Below are 20,559 nucleotides of genomic sequence, written 5' to 3'. Positions count from 1 at the left end.
TAGCTAGAGTCACTAATATATATTTGATGATCTAACAGCATCTTTTATCTCTGAACTAGGTGTATTTAAGTTGTAAGTCACACACTTTGATTGAAGAGAGATACAGATATGTGTGCTTTAAGTCAAGACTGTGGGATCTTTTCAACATGTCAGAACAAATGCTCCATGACAAGTCCCTGGGTGGCATCTATGTGGACTCAGTGAGGGTAGAAAGTACATTTTCAATATCTATCTATCCCCATGGCTTAGCGCAGGGCCTGGCACGGAGTTCATGTGACTGGATGAATTCATCTCTCTGGGCCTCAGTGTCCTTGTCCTGCTAGCCCAGGTATGGATATTGATACCCCCTTTGCTGCCTTCCTAGGGACAAGCTGGTGAGAATCGAATGAGGGATACATGGGAATGTGCTTTGATATACCGTTTGATTCAGTCCACACTGTAGTGTAAGAGGATCATGGAGATAGAGGTGAACTCAGGGGCCCTTCTGTGCCCTCAGGGAGTTCTCACATGGAACAGCAGCACCTCTGATGGCCACACAGCAATAGCCCAAGCATGGACAGTCAGCTGCCCCCTATGCCACTGTCACCCATGCATCTATTGTCAGGGCTGAGCTCCTTGGGAAGCAGCTGAAGAAAGAGTCACAGCTGCCTGCAAAAGAGAGCATCTAGAAAGAAAGTCAGAGGAAACGACAGCCAGAGTATGAGAGAGGCCTACCATATCACAGCATGCAAGAAAACTGTATGAAAAGGAGTTTTAAAGTGAAGAGACCTAAGTAGAGGCGAGAAGGAAGAAAACAGGTTAAATAAAAACGTAAAGTAAGGAAATGTAAGAGGGATGGAAGCAAAATGGGAGAAAAAAGGCATGAAAATAAAAGAAATAATATAATCCTATGAAAGGTGGTACCAGACTCAAGGGGTGGAGGCAGGAAGGGGGACATGGAAAAAGCTGTTGCAGGTTTTACATTCATACTGAGTTTTAGAAAATCCTTACTACATTATAATATAATGGCATTATATGGAATTTCAGGGAAATTGAGAGATCATATCCCGCCTTTAAGTAAGTTGCCCAGAAAGGAATTTTTCCCATTTTTCAAGACTGTCATATCGGGTGTTTATTCCTCCATCTTGAATGATACTGAGTGCTCACTGTGTGGCAGGCACTGTGCTGAGCTGGGCTGGGCTGGGCTGGGGAACAACGCAGGCAGGCCTCTGTTGGCCTGTCATGGGGATAGTCGACACTCAGTCATTTAATATGGAAACGCAATTAGCAATTACTTACAACATTAACTATAAGTACCCAAATCTATTTCCCGTTTGTCTTCTGATTATCATCATTCTGTATATTGAGAAATTGTTCTTGCCCCTTTATTTATGTACTTTATTTTGTGAAAATTTGCTCCCTGCCAAGTGATTCTAGTCTGTCCAATGGAGTTCAAAACTTGCTGCAATAATTGGGTAAGAGGGAGATGTGGATGCAAAGGATGGTGAGACATTCCCCGGCACCCCATGGAGTGTCGTTCTGCCCTGCTTTTCAGCACCTGATGCTATGCATTAGCTCACAGGGCCCCTACTGCAGCACCGTGGGTTTCTCGCTCTCTCCCCCAACTCAGGACAGCTCTGAGAACACGCACTGAATTGATTCCTTGATTTATTAAACTTAAGCCCCTTCAAAGAACTTCCTCGAGATCTTAAAGTCAATGAACTTACCCTTTTTATTTGTGCCTTTTGTTTAACTCAAGTATGAAAAGCTCTCATATAGTTAGCGGATCATTTATGACTGTGTACTGCATTTAACATTCAAATACAATTTTATTTTGCTACTCATTCACAGGTAAAATGCTGCTTTCCCTTTAATGAGAAATGTTATTTTCTAAATTCAATGGAAGATGGATCAAGATACAGAGGAAATTTTACTCCAGTTGATTATTACTTTCCAAACACAAATAAAATGATAGAATTCCCCCCACCAAATTGAACTTGGCTTTGTTGGGGTTTTAACTTACCGACCTCACAGCTGCAAGGACATTAATAATTCTCCCATCAAGACTGTGTCCGTTTGCAACAATGTCACCCAATGAATAATAATCACAAGACTCTTTAACAGGTAAGTATATCAAAGAAAGTAGCTTGGCATCCACTTCATAACTGGAACAAACTGTTACCATTGAGTGATTCTCACTGAGCAACAGTTTATAATCGCTAAATTGTAAAAACACACACCAAAAGTTAATATCAAATGATTTTCTAATAGAAAAATACTTCAAAGTTCACAGTTAAACTTTGGTTGTAACTTAAACTATATTTTAAAAATTATATTAAGAAGATTTATACTTTTCACTCTTAGAAACACTGAAAAGCTTTTTAAAATATTTTTTGTCTAAAATGTATTTTCATTAAGAAAATGTTTTAAAGACCAACTGTGTCTGAGTTTTAAGCACACTAATAGTCTGATCTTGCACAATACTGAGTTTCAGTTTCTTTCTCTGTTAAAAAAAAAGGTGTAAAAGCACTCTAAAACATTGTGTGGGGGGGGGAGGGTGATTTCCACCTCTATGACACTGACTGCCCTGCCTCTGTGCTTCCCTTACCTCTGTGGTGCTCTGTAGGAACAGATGCACAATATTTACACACTTGCGGTGCTCTTCCCCTTCCAGCCAATCAACTCCCAAGTGTCCTCCATGGAGCCTCTTTCTAGTCCTCTAATCCAGGGCCTCCCCCGCCCCCCGCCTCCTCCCCCTGCTACTGCTTTAGGTGTTTCCCTCATCACTTCTCACCCAAACTACTGCTTGTCTCCTAAGCTTTGTTCCTCTACTGTCCGTCCTCCTCAGGTAGCCAAAGTGATCTTCCTAAACCACAAATATGAATATATTATTTCCCAGCTCAAAAGATCTTCTGGGCTAGCCATCACCAAAGCATGAAGTTGGTACAACAAGCAAAGCTGTCTGAAGTGTCTCTGCTTCTCTCTCAAGCTTCTCCTCCTGCTGTTCCCCTGCCTATATTCCAGCCACATCATATTCCTAGGCTATGAAACTGCCGTTTTAGAGAAAAACGTAGTCAAACATCAACAGTTTCATAAGGTTTAAACTACTATTAACTGTTCTGGAAAAGGCCAGGTTTCATGTTTGTCCCCTCTGCCAAGGATGCTCTTCCCTCCCTCCATTCATGTGTTCATTCCATAAACACTTACTGAGAGCCTATTATGCGCCAGACCTTAGTCTAGGCACAGGGGGTGCAGTGGTGAGGAAGACACACAAGACCTATGATCTCACAGAGTTTACATGTGTGAGAGGGAGACAGATAAGAACAATTAATCAAATAATCCCAGATTGTGATCAGGGTTATGATGGTACACATACCCTGTGTATAGGACGAAGTCCTAGTAATGCAGACTGGAAGGGCTACTACAGACAGAGTAGGTGGGGGAAGATCTAAGGAGGTGACATTTAAGCTGACACTTCAGTGAGAAGAGCAAATAAGATAGTTCTTTGCAGAGGGAAGTGAACACGCAATGCTATTAGTGCAGAATGAGCCCAGGATGTTCATCAGGTGGAGGACTCTTCATGTGGCTGCAGAGAAATGAGACCTATAAGATGAGGTCAGAAAAATGGGTGCAGGTGCACGTGTAGTAGAGACTTTTGTGCCCACCCAGAGCTCTTTACCAGCTACACCCTTCTCTCTCGAGATTTGTCCTCAGCCAGAAATACCTTTAAGCCTTCCCTCCTCCGCAGGAGTAGGGGGTGGACTTCAGCCAATAACTTGTAAATACAGGGTACAAAAGCCCAGGCCTCTTTCTTTAGGGTGGTACCACTTTGAGGTGCCACTCATGCTCCAGAGCTCCCATCTGGGTCAGGATGAGACTGGGCTCCTGCTGAATCTGCCTCTTTGCTCACCTTCCCCCCAGTGCTATCCTTACAGGCTGCTTCTAAGGGCTCTCCCTCAAGAAATCATCTGCACAAAAATCCTCCTCTGGGCTCTGCTTCCAGGTAACCTGAACTAAGCTAGTAAGGCATGTGAAGAGAGTTATAAATTGAGATGAAAAAATGGATATATGACTTCCATGATTTATCTTTTCATTTTTCAGCTTTAATGTGACTAGAGTCAGATTTTTGTAATCTAAGAATGAGAATCAAAGTACTAAAAACAAAGCCATTTTTTATGTGATCCTATGTCAAAGTAAATTATTTCATAATCAAAGATAAATATTGTGAAGCAGAATTAAACTCCTAATTTTCAAACTGAAGTATACACCTTTAATAAGCTCTCTGTTAATCTGACATGCAAAAACTTATTAGTAATAATCATTCTGGCATAAACTTATTAGTAATAATCATTCTGGCATAAAGTAATAATCATTCTGACCTCTGTGCTAGATTTACCTAGGAGTTGCAGGGCTGAACTTTTCTTCTCTTTCTAATTCCTTTCTTTGTATCAGGGGATTTTCAATTATCACTAAAACAGAGGGGAAAATATGATGCTATTACAAAAAAGTAACAGGATAAATTTAAAAAATGAGTGTACATAACAATGAACATTACAATGTTATTTCTAATTTTGAGTTGGTGTTATGTATCCTTCACAATCATTTTCTTGTGGCACTGTGAGCAACAGAATCCTGGGGTATGACCAATCAATTTGATCTCAGATGACATTTCTTATACTTTGTGTTTAAATCCCAACATATGATCCACATTAATATTACTTTATTGAATAGTTACACTGAACATTTGATTTGGTTACAACATGCCCTTCTATAAAATAAATTGATCTTCACCCAATTCACAGCTGTCCTCAAAAATAATAGTGGTAGTTAGAAAGAGCAATGCAAAATCTGGGTCCTGATTTGAGCCCCACAACTTATCAGCTTTATGACTTAACATTTTAGGGTTTCCATTTCCTATGGTCTATTTTAGACTTTTTTGTGCTCTATTTTGCTAATTCCTCACACAACCATCCCTCATTATTATCCCTTTTTCCAAATGAAGAAATTGAAGTTCACAGAGGTTAAATAACTTTCTTGAGGTATTATATCTAGAAAGTAGTAGAGTTGGAATTAGAACTGTTCTAATTCTATTTGTAATTCTAATTCAAAAATCTGTAATCTTTTTATTCTACCACACCAAAATCTTATTTACTTCTATAAGCATCATCAGATTTACACCTTTAAAATCCCTTATCTCATTCATCCTCACAACAACCATCAACATGGAACATAGGTTAATACCGAAATATATCTTTAGCTCTAGGTAACTAATGTTCTGGCATTCATCCAAGAAATGTTTTGCTTGTAGGGGGAGTAGGGGGTGGACTTCAGCCAATAACTTGTAAATACAGGGTACAAAAGCCCAGGCCTCTTTCTTTAGGGTGGTACCACTTTGAGGTGCCACTCATGCTCCAGAGCTCCCATCTGGATCAGGATGACACTGGGCTCCTGCTGAATCTGCCTCTTTGCTCACCTTACCCCCAATGCTATCCTTACAGGCTGCTTCTAAGGGCCTGCAAAGTTTTTGCAAAGTTTGCAAAGTTTTTTGCCTTCATAATCCATATGTTCAACTACCTTATTATGCAGTTAGAGAGATACTATATGTAATTCTGAAAGTTAATAATATGATTGGGTGCTGAGTAACTAGTATGGGTACTAGGCTGCTTGATACTGCAGGGTTGGAGAGGAGTAGTTTAATTGTCCGTGTTACCCTTTCCCTTCTTTTTTCTACCATGAAAGAGAGCTGGTATACATGCTTTCTTGTTTCTTGTATGAGGCTAGAGCTGTCATCTATTGAGTGCCTAAGTTCTACACTTTATAACAGGCACACTATCTCATTTAACATTCACAAGAATCTATAGGGTGTTAATTCATAGTTGAGACCCAACAAGATTAAGAAATTTTCTCAAAGCCACAATGTAATAAATGTTGGTACTTGGAATTGAATCTAGATCTACCTGTTCTCAAAGTCTTGTTCTTTTCAATATACTACACTGTACCATCAGAGGGCTATTGGGGTGGGTAGACGATATGAAAGATTTGGTATTTTAGGCTGAAGGTTTCTTAAAATCCATTAAAAATTCAAATATCTTTAATCAAAATCTATTTAGCATCCCTATTATACGTTTACAGAAAGTTAAATGATTAGAGCCACAAGAGGGACTGATGCAAAGTGAAATAGAAATAAATCAAAGATCATAGAGCTACTTAGTAAAAATATGTGATTATCATGTTTGTATGTTTCAATTAAATGCTGAATGCCTTGTGTTATACTCTTAACACTTGACTTTTTTCTTGTAAGGTTCTTGAGAATAAGAATTGTGTCTTATTTCATTTTGACTCCCTCAGTGTAGTTATCACAAACATATCATGGGAATAATACTGTAAGAGAAACAGTTTAAGAATCAGTGCCAACTTACCGCACTCGCCAACACGAAAGCTGTCAGAAAGTGATCTGATGTAATCTTCCTTGCCCCACGATGTTGCATTTACAAAATGGGTTGTTGAATCACGAATGGTGAAACTGAAAGTGTACCTTTCTGATCCAATATCTAAGGGAAAACCAATGCTTTTATTTTTCAAATGAAAAGTTTTAACTTTGAACAAATATGATTATTTGATGCTAAAAACACTCAAACACATGGTGTAAAATATTATTTCAGATATAAATTATATGTTATGCTTTTATGAATTCTAAGCTGCCAAGGTAAATAACTCACCTCTCTGTTACCCCTATGTTCCCTTTCCCCAGTTATCTGTATATTTGGAGGGAAATGACATGTAGGCTTGAACCATCCAGATATTAGCTTAGAGTCTCCATTTCTCTCTTACTGTTGTTTTAACCTAAGTCATAATTCTAGATTATTTCAAAACAAATAAATGTGTGCTGCTAAAAGATACCACTAGGGGTCAGCAAGTACTTTATTTCCAAAATAAAATTTCTTTATTGTTTTGCTAATTTAAAAAGTAATACAAAACAGGGGCTTCCCTGGTGGCGCAGTGGTTGAGAATCTGCCTGCTAATGCAGGGGACACGGGTTCGAGCCCTGGTCTGGGAGGATCCCACATGCCGTGGAGCAACTAGGCCCGTGAGCCACAACTACTGAGCCTGCGCGTCTGGAGCCTGTGCTCCCCAACAAGAGAGGCCGCGATAGTGAGAGGCCCGCGCACCGTGATGAAGAGTAGCCCCCGCTTGCCACAACTAGAGAAAGCCCTCGCACAGAAACGAAGACCCAACACAGCAAAAATAAATAAATTAATTAATAAAAAAAAAAAGTAATACAAAACAGCGTGGTACTGGCACAAAAACAGACACATAGATCAATGGAACAGGATAGAGAGCCCAGAAATAAACCCACACACTTATGGTCAATTAATCTACAACAAAGGAGGCAAGAAGCTACAATGGAGAAAAGACAGTCTCTTCAATAAGTGGTGCTGGGAAAACTGGACAGCTACACGTAAAAGAATGAAATTAGAACATTCTCTAATACCATATACAAAATAAACTAAAAATGGATTAAAGGCCTAAATGTAAGACCAGATACCATAAAACTCCTAGAGGAAAACATAGGCAGAACGCTCTTTCACATAAATTGTGTCGATATTTTATTGGATCCATTCCTAAAACAAAGGCAATAAAAGCAAAAATAAACAAATGGAAACTAATTAAACCTAAACGCTTTTGCACAGCAAAGGAAACCATCAACAAAATGAAAAGACAAACTACTGAATGGGAGAAAATATTTGCAAATGATATAACCAATAAGGGGTTAATATCCAACATACGTCAACAGCTCATACAACTCAACATCAAAAAAACTAACAACCCAATTTAAAAACTAGGTAGAAGAACTGAATAGACATTCTTCCAAAGCGGAAATGCAGATGGCCAACAGGCACATGAAAAGATGTTCCATATCACTAATTACCAGGGAAATACAAATCAAAACAACAATGAGCTATCACCTCACACCTGTCAGAATGGCTATCGTCAAAAAGAACACAAATGGGCTTCCCTGGTGGCGCAGTGGTTGAGAGTCCGCCTGCCGATGCAGGGGACACGGGTTTGTGCCCCGGTCCGGGAAGATCCCACATGCCGCAGAGCGGCTGGGCCCGTGAGCCATGGCCACTGAGCCTGCACGTCCAGAGCCTGTGCTCCGCAACGGGAGAGGCCACAACAGTGAGAGGCCCGCGTACTGCAAAAAAAAAAAAAAAAGAACACAAATAACAAACGCTGGCGAGAATGTACAAAGGGAACCTTGTACACTGTTGGTGGGAATGTAAATTGGTGCAGCCACTGTACGAATTAGTATGGACGCATCTCAAAAAACTAAAAATAGAACTACCATAGGACCCAGTGATTCCACTTGAGTATATATCTGAAAAAAACAAAAACACTAATTTGAAAAGATACATGCACCCCAGTGTTCATAGCAGCATTATTTACAATTGCCAAGACATGAAAGCAACCTAAGTGTCCATCACCAGATGAATAAAAAAGTTGTTAGATAGATATATACATACACACACACACACACACACACACACACATATATGCACAATGAAATTTTTACTCAGCCATAAAAAACAATGAAATGTTACCATTTGCAGCAGCATGGATAGACTTGGAGGGCATTATGCTAAGTGAAATAAGTCAGACGAAAGACAAATACTGTATGATATCATTTATATGTGGAATCTAAAAAATACAACAAACTAGTGAATATAACAAAAAAGCAGAATCACAGATAGTGGTTACCAGTGGGGAGAGGGAAGGAGGGAAGGGGGGGAAGGGGGGAAGGGGGGAGGGGCAATACAGGGGTAGGGGATTAAGAGGTACAAACTTCTAGGTACAAAATAAGCTACAAAGATATACTATACAACACGTGGAATACAGCAAGTATTTTATAATAACTACAATGAAATATAACCTTTAAAATTGTAAATCACTATACTGTATACCTGTAAGTTCTATAATATTATATATCAACTATACTTCAATTTTAAAAGTTTTTAAAAAGTAATACAACCTAACATACAAATGCACATTATAGATATCTATTGAACTGTGATTAGTGCTTACCTTTGGGGTGGGGGCTGGGATGGGAAAAGTTGAGGGTTAAATGAAGAATTTCTCTTTTTGACTCTATGACCTTCTGCACTGCTTGAATTTTTTTTTTTTTTTTCCCAGTACGCGGGCCTCTCACTGTCGTGGCCTCTCCCGCTGCGGAGCACAGGCTCCGGACGCGCAGGCCCAGAGGCCATGGCTCACGGGCCCAGCCGCTCCGCGGCACGTGGGATCCGCCCGGACCAGGGCACGAACCCCTGTCCCCTGCATCGGCAGGCGGACTCCCAACCACTGCGCCATCAGGGAAGCCCTGCTTGAATTTTTTATGACAGTATATTGATATGTATAATGTTTTTTAAAGTCAGTAAGTATATCTTCTCCAAAAAAGGAATACTGTACAGACAATTATAAAAAATAGTCAAACACTACAGAAATGGTGCCCTACTCTCACCGTCTAATAGGTGAAAATTATATTCCATTGCTGTAATTTAAGCAAATATATAAATATTGACCTTTTCTAATTCATATATTTCAAGTTATTTCTTTTACAGCTTAGAAAACAGATGCAGGATTTCTCAAACTATTCAAGTGGTAATTCTGATCTAATTAATTATGATGCAGTAAAGAGAAGACAAATGAGGAGTATGGGTGGGAGATGACGTCTTTGTTATTTACCTCAAAAATAACAACAGAATATTATAAAAAATAAAATGAAAATAAAGGTACCTATCACTACACCATAAGTCAATTAACACAGCCACAATTAATTGTCTTCTGTCAAAATTACTGGCTGGCTGACTAGAGCTCGGATTCCCTCAGGCTGTTTAGAAGGACTTATACTGTACCTTTTAATAAAAAGCATTGACACTTCAAAAGCTAATAATAGTGAATTGCTACTTTTGGCATTCTATAGTTTATCTCTGCATGTAAACTACAAAAGTTTGAGGGTCAGTTGATTTTAAAAATCCAATTTTAGTCTCGGATTGTATTTCCATAGTCCTAAAATTCTTACACAATTCAAGCAACTCAGTAAGAACCACTAAAGGCAAACTTAACTGTATTTTCCACATGTGAAACATGATTTTTTTCCACTGAATCGTCTGGTTCTTTGAGTAAATACATAGATACTGCTGCCATACTTCTCTCGCTCAACACTGTCAGGACATATCCCTGCTGGAAAACCTTCCTCCTTATCACTTTCTGTCTTCTATGAAGATTTACCTGTGTACTTGTATCTCTTAGGCTGATATTGATAGTTAACATGGAGTTCTTACTGTGCCTTACACACCCTTCCATGTATGAGCTCATTTAATTCTCATCCCAGCTTTATTTACCCCGATTTCACAGTTGTACATAGAATAGATCTCAGATGACTCGGTGCTGAGCCCAGTCAAACTAGCTCCACGTCCATCCTTTCAGACACTTTGATAACTGAGGTTGATGAGACTACATACAACATCTCTCTCTCTTACCTTTACACCGGGTTTTACACAGTGGAGGTGCTCAATAAGTACTAATTGATACACATTAATGAGTTGACCAATTTAGCTATTTTAGTACTGTATACACAGCTTTTAAAATTATGTTTTAGAGATATCAAATAAAATCATTAAGAATGATTTAAGGCCACACATGTGGCCTTAAATCAAGTACTTTACCATGCAATAGAGAACACGGCTGTTGCTCTTAGGGAGTTAAACAGGCATGAGAAATTTAATCACTTAAATATATTTTGTTGTAGTCATAAGCCACAGTTGATGAAAAATGAAGCAAAGAGTTAAACAGAACTCAGCTTTTTCTGTCTGGAAAGCCTTTGACATCTGTTTTTCCAATAACTATGCCGATTATTTTCTGAAAAACAAAAAGGTTATAGAAGACGAATATTAAACACAGATGGAGATGGTAAATTTAATTTCATGGACTTGTTATATTTTACTGGCTCTAACAAACATTTTTAACTAGGAACCATTTAAATGTATTTATTCGAGACAAACATCTAAAACAACTTCATAAATGTTCAGCTCCACAAGGAGTAGTACAAAGTAATAAGACAGTTAACTGATATCACAAATATAATCATTTAATACTTAGTATGTTTCTACTTTATTTTCCATCATTAGGTGGAGCACAGTAACTGCACTATGCTATCAGTCCTTACTGAATTCATTCAAAGCACATGTATAATACACTTTAATTTGCTATGGTCTTCAAAGCTTTCTTTTATATAGGGTTTTCTAACAATCCACATAAAATTGCTTAGCTTCTTAATGAAAACATGCTGGACAGTAACATAAATTAGATTGTAACAAAACTTGCATATTGCTGCTAATAAATCTAAGCTCTGAAGTCCTAGATCTTAAACCTTAAAGATATTAACATCTTTAAGATTTTTAATGTTCTCTTCAGTGACTAACAAAGAAAAATTAAGTATTTTTAAATGCTTTAAGAAATAAAAATAACTACCTTTTTCTGAAAGGATGAATTTATATCACTAATTCTAGCAACTGATTTTAACCTTGCAATAATCTGTTACATTTAAAATACATTCAAGGACTTCCCTGGTGGTGCAGTGGTTAAGAATCCGCCTGCCAATGCAGGGGACACAGGTTTGAGTCCTGGTCTGGGAAGTTCCCACACGCCACGGACCAACTAAGCCGTGCACCACAACAAAGTGAGCCTGTGCTCTAGAGCCCGCGAGCCACAACTCCTGAAGCCCGCATGCCTAGAGCCCGTGCTCCGCAACAAAGAGAAGCCACCACAGTGAGAAGCCCACGCACTGCAACGAAGAGTAACCCCCACTCGCTGCAGCTAGAGAAAGCCCGCGCACAGAAACGAAGACCCAATGCAGCCAAAATAAATCTGAAAAAAATATAAGTAAAATACATTCAAGCTTTTAAGACTACCACATCCTAGCTGAGCTATTAGCTAGTCTTATTACATTTAGACACATCGCTATTATTTCTTTAAATTCCATATGCATGCAGATCTCACTGAATTTTGTTGGGAAAACAACTAATGGAAATATTGAGTAAAATTTTCTAACTGAAGAGGCAATTAGCAAATAGTTTACCTTTCAAGAAAAACTGTAACATCAATAATTATTTTAACATTAATAAAGTTTAAATTGCAAATTATTGAAGTTATATGTAAATTTATCCCATTTTAAGAAATCTGGTTTGCAAATTCCAAATGTAAACAGCAGACTGCTGGGGATAGGAGAAGTAAGGCAGTATGATAATTGCTTTACAATGAGTTCTTCACCTTATAAGATGATTCCACCTAGATTTCTTTTAAATAAATAACAATCTTGGCATACTTGACATGACTGATTCCCCCACAACCCCTTCCCCCAAAATGAATTTTCACATAATGATTTCAGAAATACATCTTTTGTGTACCTTTATGTCATAAAAGCAGCATAATAGCAAGTATTTCAGAATATAACTTGGACAATTTGACTAGAGAATAGATACTGCTGAATGACAATGTTTTAACTTTATAATGCTAAATTTGAGTACTTATTAAATATTTCATTAAAATATAGTACAAGGACTTCCCTGGTGGCACAGTGGTTAAGAATCCGCCTGCCAGTGCAGTGGACATGGGTTCGATCCCTGGTCCGGGAAGATCCCACACGCCGCAGAGCAACTAAGCCCATGCACCGCAACTACTGAGCCTGAGCTCTAGAGCCTGCGAGCTACAACTTCTGAAGCCCGTGTGCCTAGAGCCTGTGCTCTGCAACAACAGAAGGCACCACAATGAGAAGCCCACACACCACAACAAAGAGTAGCCCCAGCTCACAGGAAGTAGAGAAAGCCCGTGCAGCAACGAAGAGCCAACGCAGCCAAAAATAAATAAATAAAATAAAATATAATACAAGTAAACTTTTGATAATTTTTAACAATCACTAATCATATCTACAATCTCCTAATCCGTAGACAAAAGAAAGACTAATTTTCACTTAGCTGGCATAAATACAAAGAAGTTTAGGAGTGTTTAATATCTAACAATCACTAATGCAGTATCTGTATACTTGTCAATTATACAAGCAGGTGTTGAAACGAATCAATGTTGACATAATGTAATATTACCACCTAAAGTTTCAACAGAGATCAAATGAACCACTACACCGCTGAAACCTACCAGATTAGCCATATTTGGGTGCAGGTCTGAAAGTGCAGTAAAGTTCTTTGATGCAACGAAGTTAGCCATTCTTTTATCTGCATATTAGAAAATATAACTTAGATGCATAAATTAAACAACTGAAATAAACCTTGAAAAATTCCAAGACTGAAAAAGGAATTTATTAGGAAAGTACTGGATATTCTACTCATTCTTTGGGAAAACTTTATCTTACAACAATGAAATGCAAGTTAGATTCAACCTGTAAAAAGCATGTTTCAAAATGTCCTCTTAAAGTTTTGAATGATATAGTTAGGTTTAAATTTTTAACTTTCACTTTTCAAAAAAATAATTTAGCAATATTTAAGCACCCTGCAAATTTAGTTTCAGATGAGAAATGATTCAATGGGACATTTGCAGATTTAAATATTTATTACCATAAAGCCTACTTTAAAAAAACATAGCAAAACTCTATTGTAACCACCTTGAATCATGCATTTAGTTACACTGTGTAAGGGGATAGGTAGTACTTTATCCTCACCTCTGGATGGTAAGTAAGCTCCATCAGGGCAGAGGTAGCATCTCACAAGTTTTTTGTATGTGCATTTCAATGCTACCTTGCACATAAAAAGCACTCAATAAACAAATAAATGAAATGGTGGCTTGTCCCTCAATATCATCACTAGAAAAGGTTTTAGTGTAATAACAACTGTCAGCTACACCAAACTAGCAGATTTACTCCATTTCACTTCATATTACGTGGCCTCTTTAACAGTGAATGCCCTCAGCTACAGGCTGCACTTTCAGGACATGTCGCATAATACAAGTTTCAGGAAGACTGTGGAGTTAGTCAAATATGATTATGAATTCCAGCGCCACTAGTTTGTAGTCAAATGTTTTGAATTACTGAGCTTTAATTTCCTCATCCACAAAATATGGATAACATCTACCCTACAGGGTTGTTGTGAGAATTCAAAATAATGTACATAAGGTGCCTAGATGTTCACAGGCTCTTGACAGATGAAAACACTGCTTTTCATTCTTATCCAATGTAGCAGCTTCTGCATTCAAGCCAGAATAAACAATGGGGAATTAAGCAGCGTTAAGGTCCTACTTATTCTTCGGCCTAGTCTGATCTGGCTTACTACACAATTTCAGTCTCTGAAATTCTTGACAAACCCTGATGGATTCATTCATTCATCCATCCACTCAACAAACATTTATTGAGAGCCTGTCAAGTGCTACACACTTGAGGTTAGAGAGGAAGAACTATTCAGTAGCCAGATTTTGTGTAAAAACACTATCCATCTACATATTGAGTTCTCCAAATTTTTACCCCTTAATACCTCTTGGTGGTTATTGACTTACAAGTGATATCACATGAACTCTTTGAAGTTCCTTAACTTTCTACTATTATTCAAAATATATGGTGATATACCTTAGTGTTTGTCTACCAAAAAAATGACAACTTGCTTCTCTACATGGACATTTTGAGAAATACAAAATTAACATGAAATAAAGAGCTCAATATGGTGATACAGAGATTATACCTTTCAACAGCAACTACTGTCCCTTCTACTTTCCAAATATATTTTAAATGTCTCCCTTTCTCCATCTCCAATGCCATCTCCTCAGCCCAAGGCTCAGTCATTTTTCACCTAGAGTACTGCAATTACCTGGTTTTTATACATAGTTTATTCATTCAACATGCGTCGGTTGAGTGTCTGATATGTATCAGGCCCTGAATCAGGATGGGGGTGGCTCAGAGAGCAGCAACGAAAACAGAGGGCCAGATGTGGGACTAGATGTATACAGCCTCAAGGCCACTAACTCAGATACTTGATAAGGGTAAAAGGAAAGAAGAGGTGGCGGTGAACCTAGTCTGGTTAAGGTAACATGATGGCAATGTAACAGGTAATAGTTGTGGAGTGCCTACTATGAGGCTGACCCTATACTACAGACACTAGATACACCATGACCATCTCTGACAGCCCCCAACCCAGGTCTCCCAAATTCCCTTCCCTGAGTTCTGTGACCTCCTCCTACTTTTGAAGGGCAACCTCCCGCCTGGACCAGAGCCCAGCCTGACATGGCCAATTCCTCCCAGGGCCTTCCTGGTCCCTTGCTTTAGGTTTCATGAGGGCATGGTAGGGCCCAAGCCCCTCATGCTCCTACTTGCTAGAGCTTTCCTCCAGAGGACAAAGCTGCACTGCTTGGTCCTTACTCTCGTTGTGGCTCTGGAAAAAGAGAAGGGGACTCTGGACCCAGACAAGGAAGAGGCATTGCTAGCTGCTGGCTCTGAGAAGGTGTCTGACCCACAGGTCAGCTGAGGCTGTCAGTCAGACCTTAGGGCAAACCCCACCAACTTTCTGATTTTGATGCCATTGTCTCAAATTTTGAGCAGGCCAGAGTGAGTCAGAGTCCTGGGCCCAGGATGGAGGAGTTGCGAGCAGAGGGCTAAAGCGGGTAATTCATAAACTTTGCTGACATTTTTCCAGGGCCAGGAAGGAATGTGTATGTTTGTCCCTCCTGTGTGTGCTTTCCATTCCTATCAGTACAACAATTATTCACGGAGGCCTGTGTGCCAGGTGCTGTGCTGGTGCCCTGGAGCTACCTCAGACCCTGCCAACAGAAAATTCCACTACCGGACTTCCCTGGTGGTCCAGTGGCTAAGACTCCGAATTCCCAATGCAGGGGCCCGGGTTTGATCCCTGGTCAGGGAACTAGATCCTACATGCCTCAACTAAAGATCCCACATGCGGCAGCAAAGATCCCGAGAGCCACAACAAAGACCCAGTGCAGCCAAGTAAATAAATGTTAAAAAAAAAAAGAAAGAAAGAAAGAAAGAAAATTCCCTTACCATCCACTCTGTCATCATTAACCTTTCCTCTCTTTCACTGGCCAGATCCAAAACAATCCTTACCAAGTCCTGCCAATTCTCCCTCCTAATTATCTCGTGAATCTGATCATTTCCCCCCATCTCCCTGACCTTACCACCCTCCGCTTCCACTCGTGCCTCCTCCATCTCTTCCCCACACAACTGAGAATTCTTTAAAAACTTAGATTGTCTCTCCCTTGCTTAAAACTCTTCCCAGTTGCACGCAGTTAAATCCAAACTCTGCTAGTCTTGTAACGCCCAGCTGATCTGGCCTCTGCCCGTCTCCTCCTCATTTCACATCATTCCCTGCCTCCCCCACCCCCCACCCCCATTACCACTCTCCAGACACCGCGGCTGCTCTCCTTTCCACAGATGGGACCTGGGGCCTTGGTATACACAGTTCCCTCTTCCTTGAGCATCCTCTCCAATCCCACCCTCACATCTTCCCAAGACAGGATCTTCAGCATTCTTTGGATCTCAAGGAGAAGACTTTCCTACTACCCTCCTTCAAGTATCCCCCAGTCTCTATTCCCTCTCTTAGCATTCCTAATTCATAATTGTTGCTTGTGTGCTGTCTTTCTCCCTCATTACAGAGTGAGGTCTATGATGATAGGGCTGTGCCTTATCTTGCCCCCTTTTGTGTCCTACAGTGCCTAGTTTAGTGCGTCATGCATAGGAGCTACTGGTTATTTGTTGACTAAATTAATGAATGAGTCCTAAAATCAACCTGATTTGTAATTTGAGAATAATATTGCTATAATTAACTTTTTGGATAAACAGAATTTTAGTTAACAGCTAATTTTACATTTATATCCAGCATTTAAATTATAGAAACAAGTACAGTTTATATCCTGCTATTCTAGATAAACAGAACTTTCAAAGAGCTCAGCAATGATGGTCCTAAAATTTGCTATTTTACTATGTGCTGGGGCTACTACAGAGAAGTCCTCTTTATGTGGTTATTTCTGTACATGGAAATCCCCCCAAACTTTCATCACAAACCAAAGATTTTTTAACAAACATTGACAAAATTGGTCATCTCTCACAGAGGGGAACAGTCACTCAATTATCTTTATAAATCCAATTCAAAAAAGTAGATTTTACTCCTTTTACTGCTTCAATGGGAACTCAGCAAATTTTGCACTTTTTTAAAGTTTTTTTTTTTTTTTTTTTTTTCCGGCCCCATTGTGCGGCTTGTGGGATTTTAGTTCCCCAACCAGGGAATGAACCGGACCACGGCAGTGAAAGGGCCAAGTCCTAACCACTAGACCACCAGGGCACTCCCTGTATTTTGAAATTCTAGAAGAACGCTTGTTAGTAACCTTTCAAGGTAGTTTCAAATTTTCTAACTAAAAGCTGTTTTGAAAAAAAGAATGAAGAAGAGAAAGAGAGAGAAAGAGGGAGGGAGGAAGGAAGGAAGGAGAGAAAAAGAAAGGAAGGAATGAAGGAAGGAGGGAAAGAAAGGAAGGAAGGAAGGGAGGGAGGGAGGAAAGAAAGAGGAAACATGCATGACTTGCATTCAAATACCATTTCCCAAAGTTTGTCATTTCATGCCCTCCTCACACTTTTGCACCTTATAGATGAGAAGTCCAGCGCTTGGCAAACAGGGATTGAAAGCTGTCCCTTTGAAACCCTGAGGTGAAATGCGACTCTCCCTATTCAGTCTATGTTTTAAAATGTATTCTGAAGATTCCAACTCTATGACATTCTGGAAAAGGCAAAACTATAGAGACAGCACACCATCTAAAGTTGCGGGAGGTAGGGGTGAGTCGTGGGTAGGGAGTTTCCGAGGCAGTGAAACTGCTCTTAAGGATCCTGTAACCCTGTGTGTCCTTAGGCATCTGTCAAACCCACAGAATGTCCAACACCAAGCGCGAACCCTAACGTAAGCCAGTCTCTCGGGGGAATTCATTTTTGAGTCACTGCAGGACGTGGGTATATATCCCGCATAATTACACCCCCGCGTCTGCACTCGCCGCGCTCTACGCGGACGTCCACACTCTAAGGTGTTCTGCGTGTTTCTACGTGACTGTGTCCCCGCGTGTTTGGACTAGAAGCCGACGTCACCTGCCCACTTCGCATCCGGGCGTGTCCTACGAACCCTAACCCGCCGGCTTCCACCGCGCGGGGAGACAGGGGTGGCCCGAGGGTCGGCCAGGACTCGGGGCCGGGGCCTCGGCGGGGCCCTCGCGTTCGCCACCAACCGCCAAGCGCGCGGGCAGCTGGGAGGGGATGCCGCTCCCACCGCGGACGCCGCAGCCCTGAGATCCGCCCTCAGGAGAGGACGAGAGCCAGCCATCCGCCGCCCACAGCCGCGCGGGACCCGCCGCCCGCCGCCACCGTGCTTCACCTCAGGCGTCCGCGCCGGCTTCTCCCGGGAGCGCTCGCTTAGCCGCTCCTCGCACCTGGACAGCGGTCCGCCACACACAGGCCCCGCCCGGCCGCTTCTCCACAGCGCGTTCGGCCCACAACCCAACAGCTCCACTATGGTCGCGCGAGGAATGCCGCGCGACCGTTAGTGCAGGCCCCGCCCCGCCTCGCGCTGGCCCCGCCCGTCCCGAGAGCCGACTCCACCCACGCCGACTCTGCCCCGCCCCCGCCGACCTCAGACTTCGCCGCCTCTCCGCCCCTCTCCGCCCCTCCCCGCCCCACGAGCTCCGACTCCACCCACGCCCGGGCTTTGCTCCGACCCCCAGCTCCGACCCCACCCCCGCTCCCCCTCCGAACTCCGATTCCACACACGCCCTGACACCACCAGGTTCTAACTCCTATCCCGCCCCGCCCCTGCGCCCTGACACTGCCCTCGGCCCTGCCCTGTTCCCCCGGGCCGCCTTGAGGGCTTCCGTCCTTTTGGAGTGCGGGTAATGAGGAGCGAGACTACGGGAGGCTGGGCGCGAGTGGTTCCCGTTTCTTTCCTTTCCCGTGGGCCCAAGCCTGTCCTCCAGACTCGAGGACCCTCTGGGGCGGGAGTCCGGGGTGCTAAGAACCAGGCGCCCAGGAAGTTGCTGGGGATCTTTTCTGCTGAAACACGGCAGAAATGCAGGAGGCGTTGCTATAGAAAGTGCAGCAGCTGAATGCACACCTACAAACAAGTGCTAGTGAAACCGGGGAAATCTGGAAAAGACTGGGTGTGTCTACTTCAGTAACCTAGTTGTGAGCTTGCAGGATGTTCTGATTGGGGAGAAGTGGATCAAGTGTAGCAGGGATCTCTATTATTTCTTATACTGCGTGTGACTCTATCTCAGAAGAAGAGTGCATGGAAGAAAAGGGTGCATGATTGCTCATAAGGCTTTTAGAAAGGGAGTGGGTGCTGGATGCAGACCCTGTCACCTGATGGGGGAGTGTGAAGGAAGGCCAGGCTGCTAGAACAATAACGATAAATACTGATGATGCTATTTATATCATTTCAGATATATACATATAGATATACACTATATGTATAATTTGATATGCTAAATATTGAGCTTAGGTGAACCTGACAAAACATCGCTAGCTTTTTAGTTAGTACCATTTGGAAATCTTTTTTGTCTAATGACTTATAAACTAATTTTTGTTAATAGAGTACTAATCAGGGGCAAATAAGTTAAGATCCAATAACAAAATCCTTTAAATTTGTCACCAACTGCTGTCCACATGTAGCATTACTTAAATTATTGAGCTTCTTTCTTTAAAAGGAAAAACAGGGGCTTCCCTGGTGGCGCAGTGGTTGAGAGTCCGCCTGCCGATGCAGGGGACACGGGTTCGTGCCCCGGTCTGGGAAGATCCCACATGCCGCAGAGCGGCTAGGCCCGTGAGCCATGGCTGCTGAGCCTGCGCATCCGGAGCCTGTGCTCTGCAAGGGGAGAGGCCACAACAGTGAGAGGCCCGCCTACCGCAAAAAAAAAAAAAAAAAAAAAAAAAAGGAAAAACAACTTTGATACTTATTACACAACCATATACGACAGAAGAAAAATACAACATCAGGGGCAAGTCTTATGTAGTTATCAAAACATAGTGTTTTTTTGTTTTTTTTGTGTGTGTGTTTTTTGTGGGGTTTTTTGGCAGCGCTGCACGGTTTCCAGGATCTTAGTTTCCTGACCAGGGATTGAACTCAGGCCCCAGCAGTGAGAGCACCGAGTCCTAACCACTGGACAGCCAGGGAATTCCTTCCTTTGTTAGTTTTTAATTTCCTAAATAATAGTGGAAAGGAAAATGAAGTACCTGCATTCCCACCATTTAAAATTTAATAGAGGGCTTCCCTGGTGGCGCAGTGGTTGAGAGTCCACCTGCCGATGCAGGGGACACGGGTTCGTGCTCCGGTCCGGGAAGATCCCACATGCCGCGCAGCGGCTGGGCTCGTGAGCCATGGCCGCTGAGCCGGCATGTCCAGAGCCTGTGCTCCGCAACGGGAGAGGCCACAGCAGTGAGAGGCCCACGTACTGCAAAAAAAAAAAATTTAATAGAGAAAGCTTTAAAATTTTTTCCATATTCCTTTCCAGTCTTTGTCTTTACAAGAACATGCATTGATCTTC

The 20,559-nt window shown here is 41.5% G+C and overlaps 1 protein-coding gene across 4 annotated transcripts in view; it reads right to left on the bottom strand.

The window, feature by feature from the left end:
- MEIOB (meiosis specific with OB-fold) overlaps positions 1–18,572 on the bottom strand; it is a 31,861-nt gene extending 13,289 nt beyond the window's left edge. For 2 of the 4 annotated variants that reach the window (XM_081257104.1, XM_081257107.1), the window contains exons 1-6: positions 18,399–18,572; positions 13,192–13,268; positions 10,842–10,899; positions 6,399–6,530; positions 4,376–4,448; positions 2,003–2,198 (exon numbers count right to left, since the gene is read on the bottom strand). In XM_081257104.1, coding sequence (XP_081113230.1) covers positions 2,003–2,198; positions 4,376–4,448; positions 6,399–6,530; positions 10,842–10,899; positions 13,192–13,260 — 528 coding nt within the window. In that variant the 5' untranslated portion in view covers positions 13,261–13,268; positions 18,399–18,572. Of the gene's footprint in view, positions 1–2,002; positions 2,199–4,375; positions 4,449–6,398; positions 6,531–8,582; positions 8,680–10,706; positions 10,900–13,191; positions 13,269–18,398 lie in introns of those variants that run through there. The other 2 variants (XM_081257105.1, XM_081257106.1) reach the window with 2 other exon arrangements.
- Between the last annotated feature and the right edge of the window lie 1,987 nt (positions 18,573–20,559).

This window comes from Mesoplodon bidens, assembly GCF_964165515.1.
Source record: "Mesoplodon bidens genome assembly, chromosome: 15".
Lineage (NCBI taxonomy): Eukaryota > Metazoa > Chordata > Mammalia > Artiodactyla > Ziphiidae > Mesoplodon > Mesoplodon bidens.
Note: the sequence above shows the minus strand (reverse complement) of the source record. Positions and strands in the feature narration are given on the sequence as shown.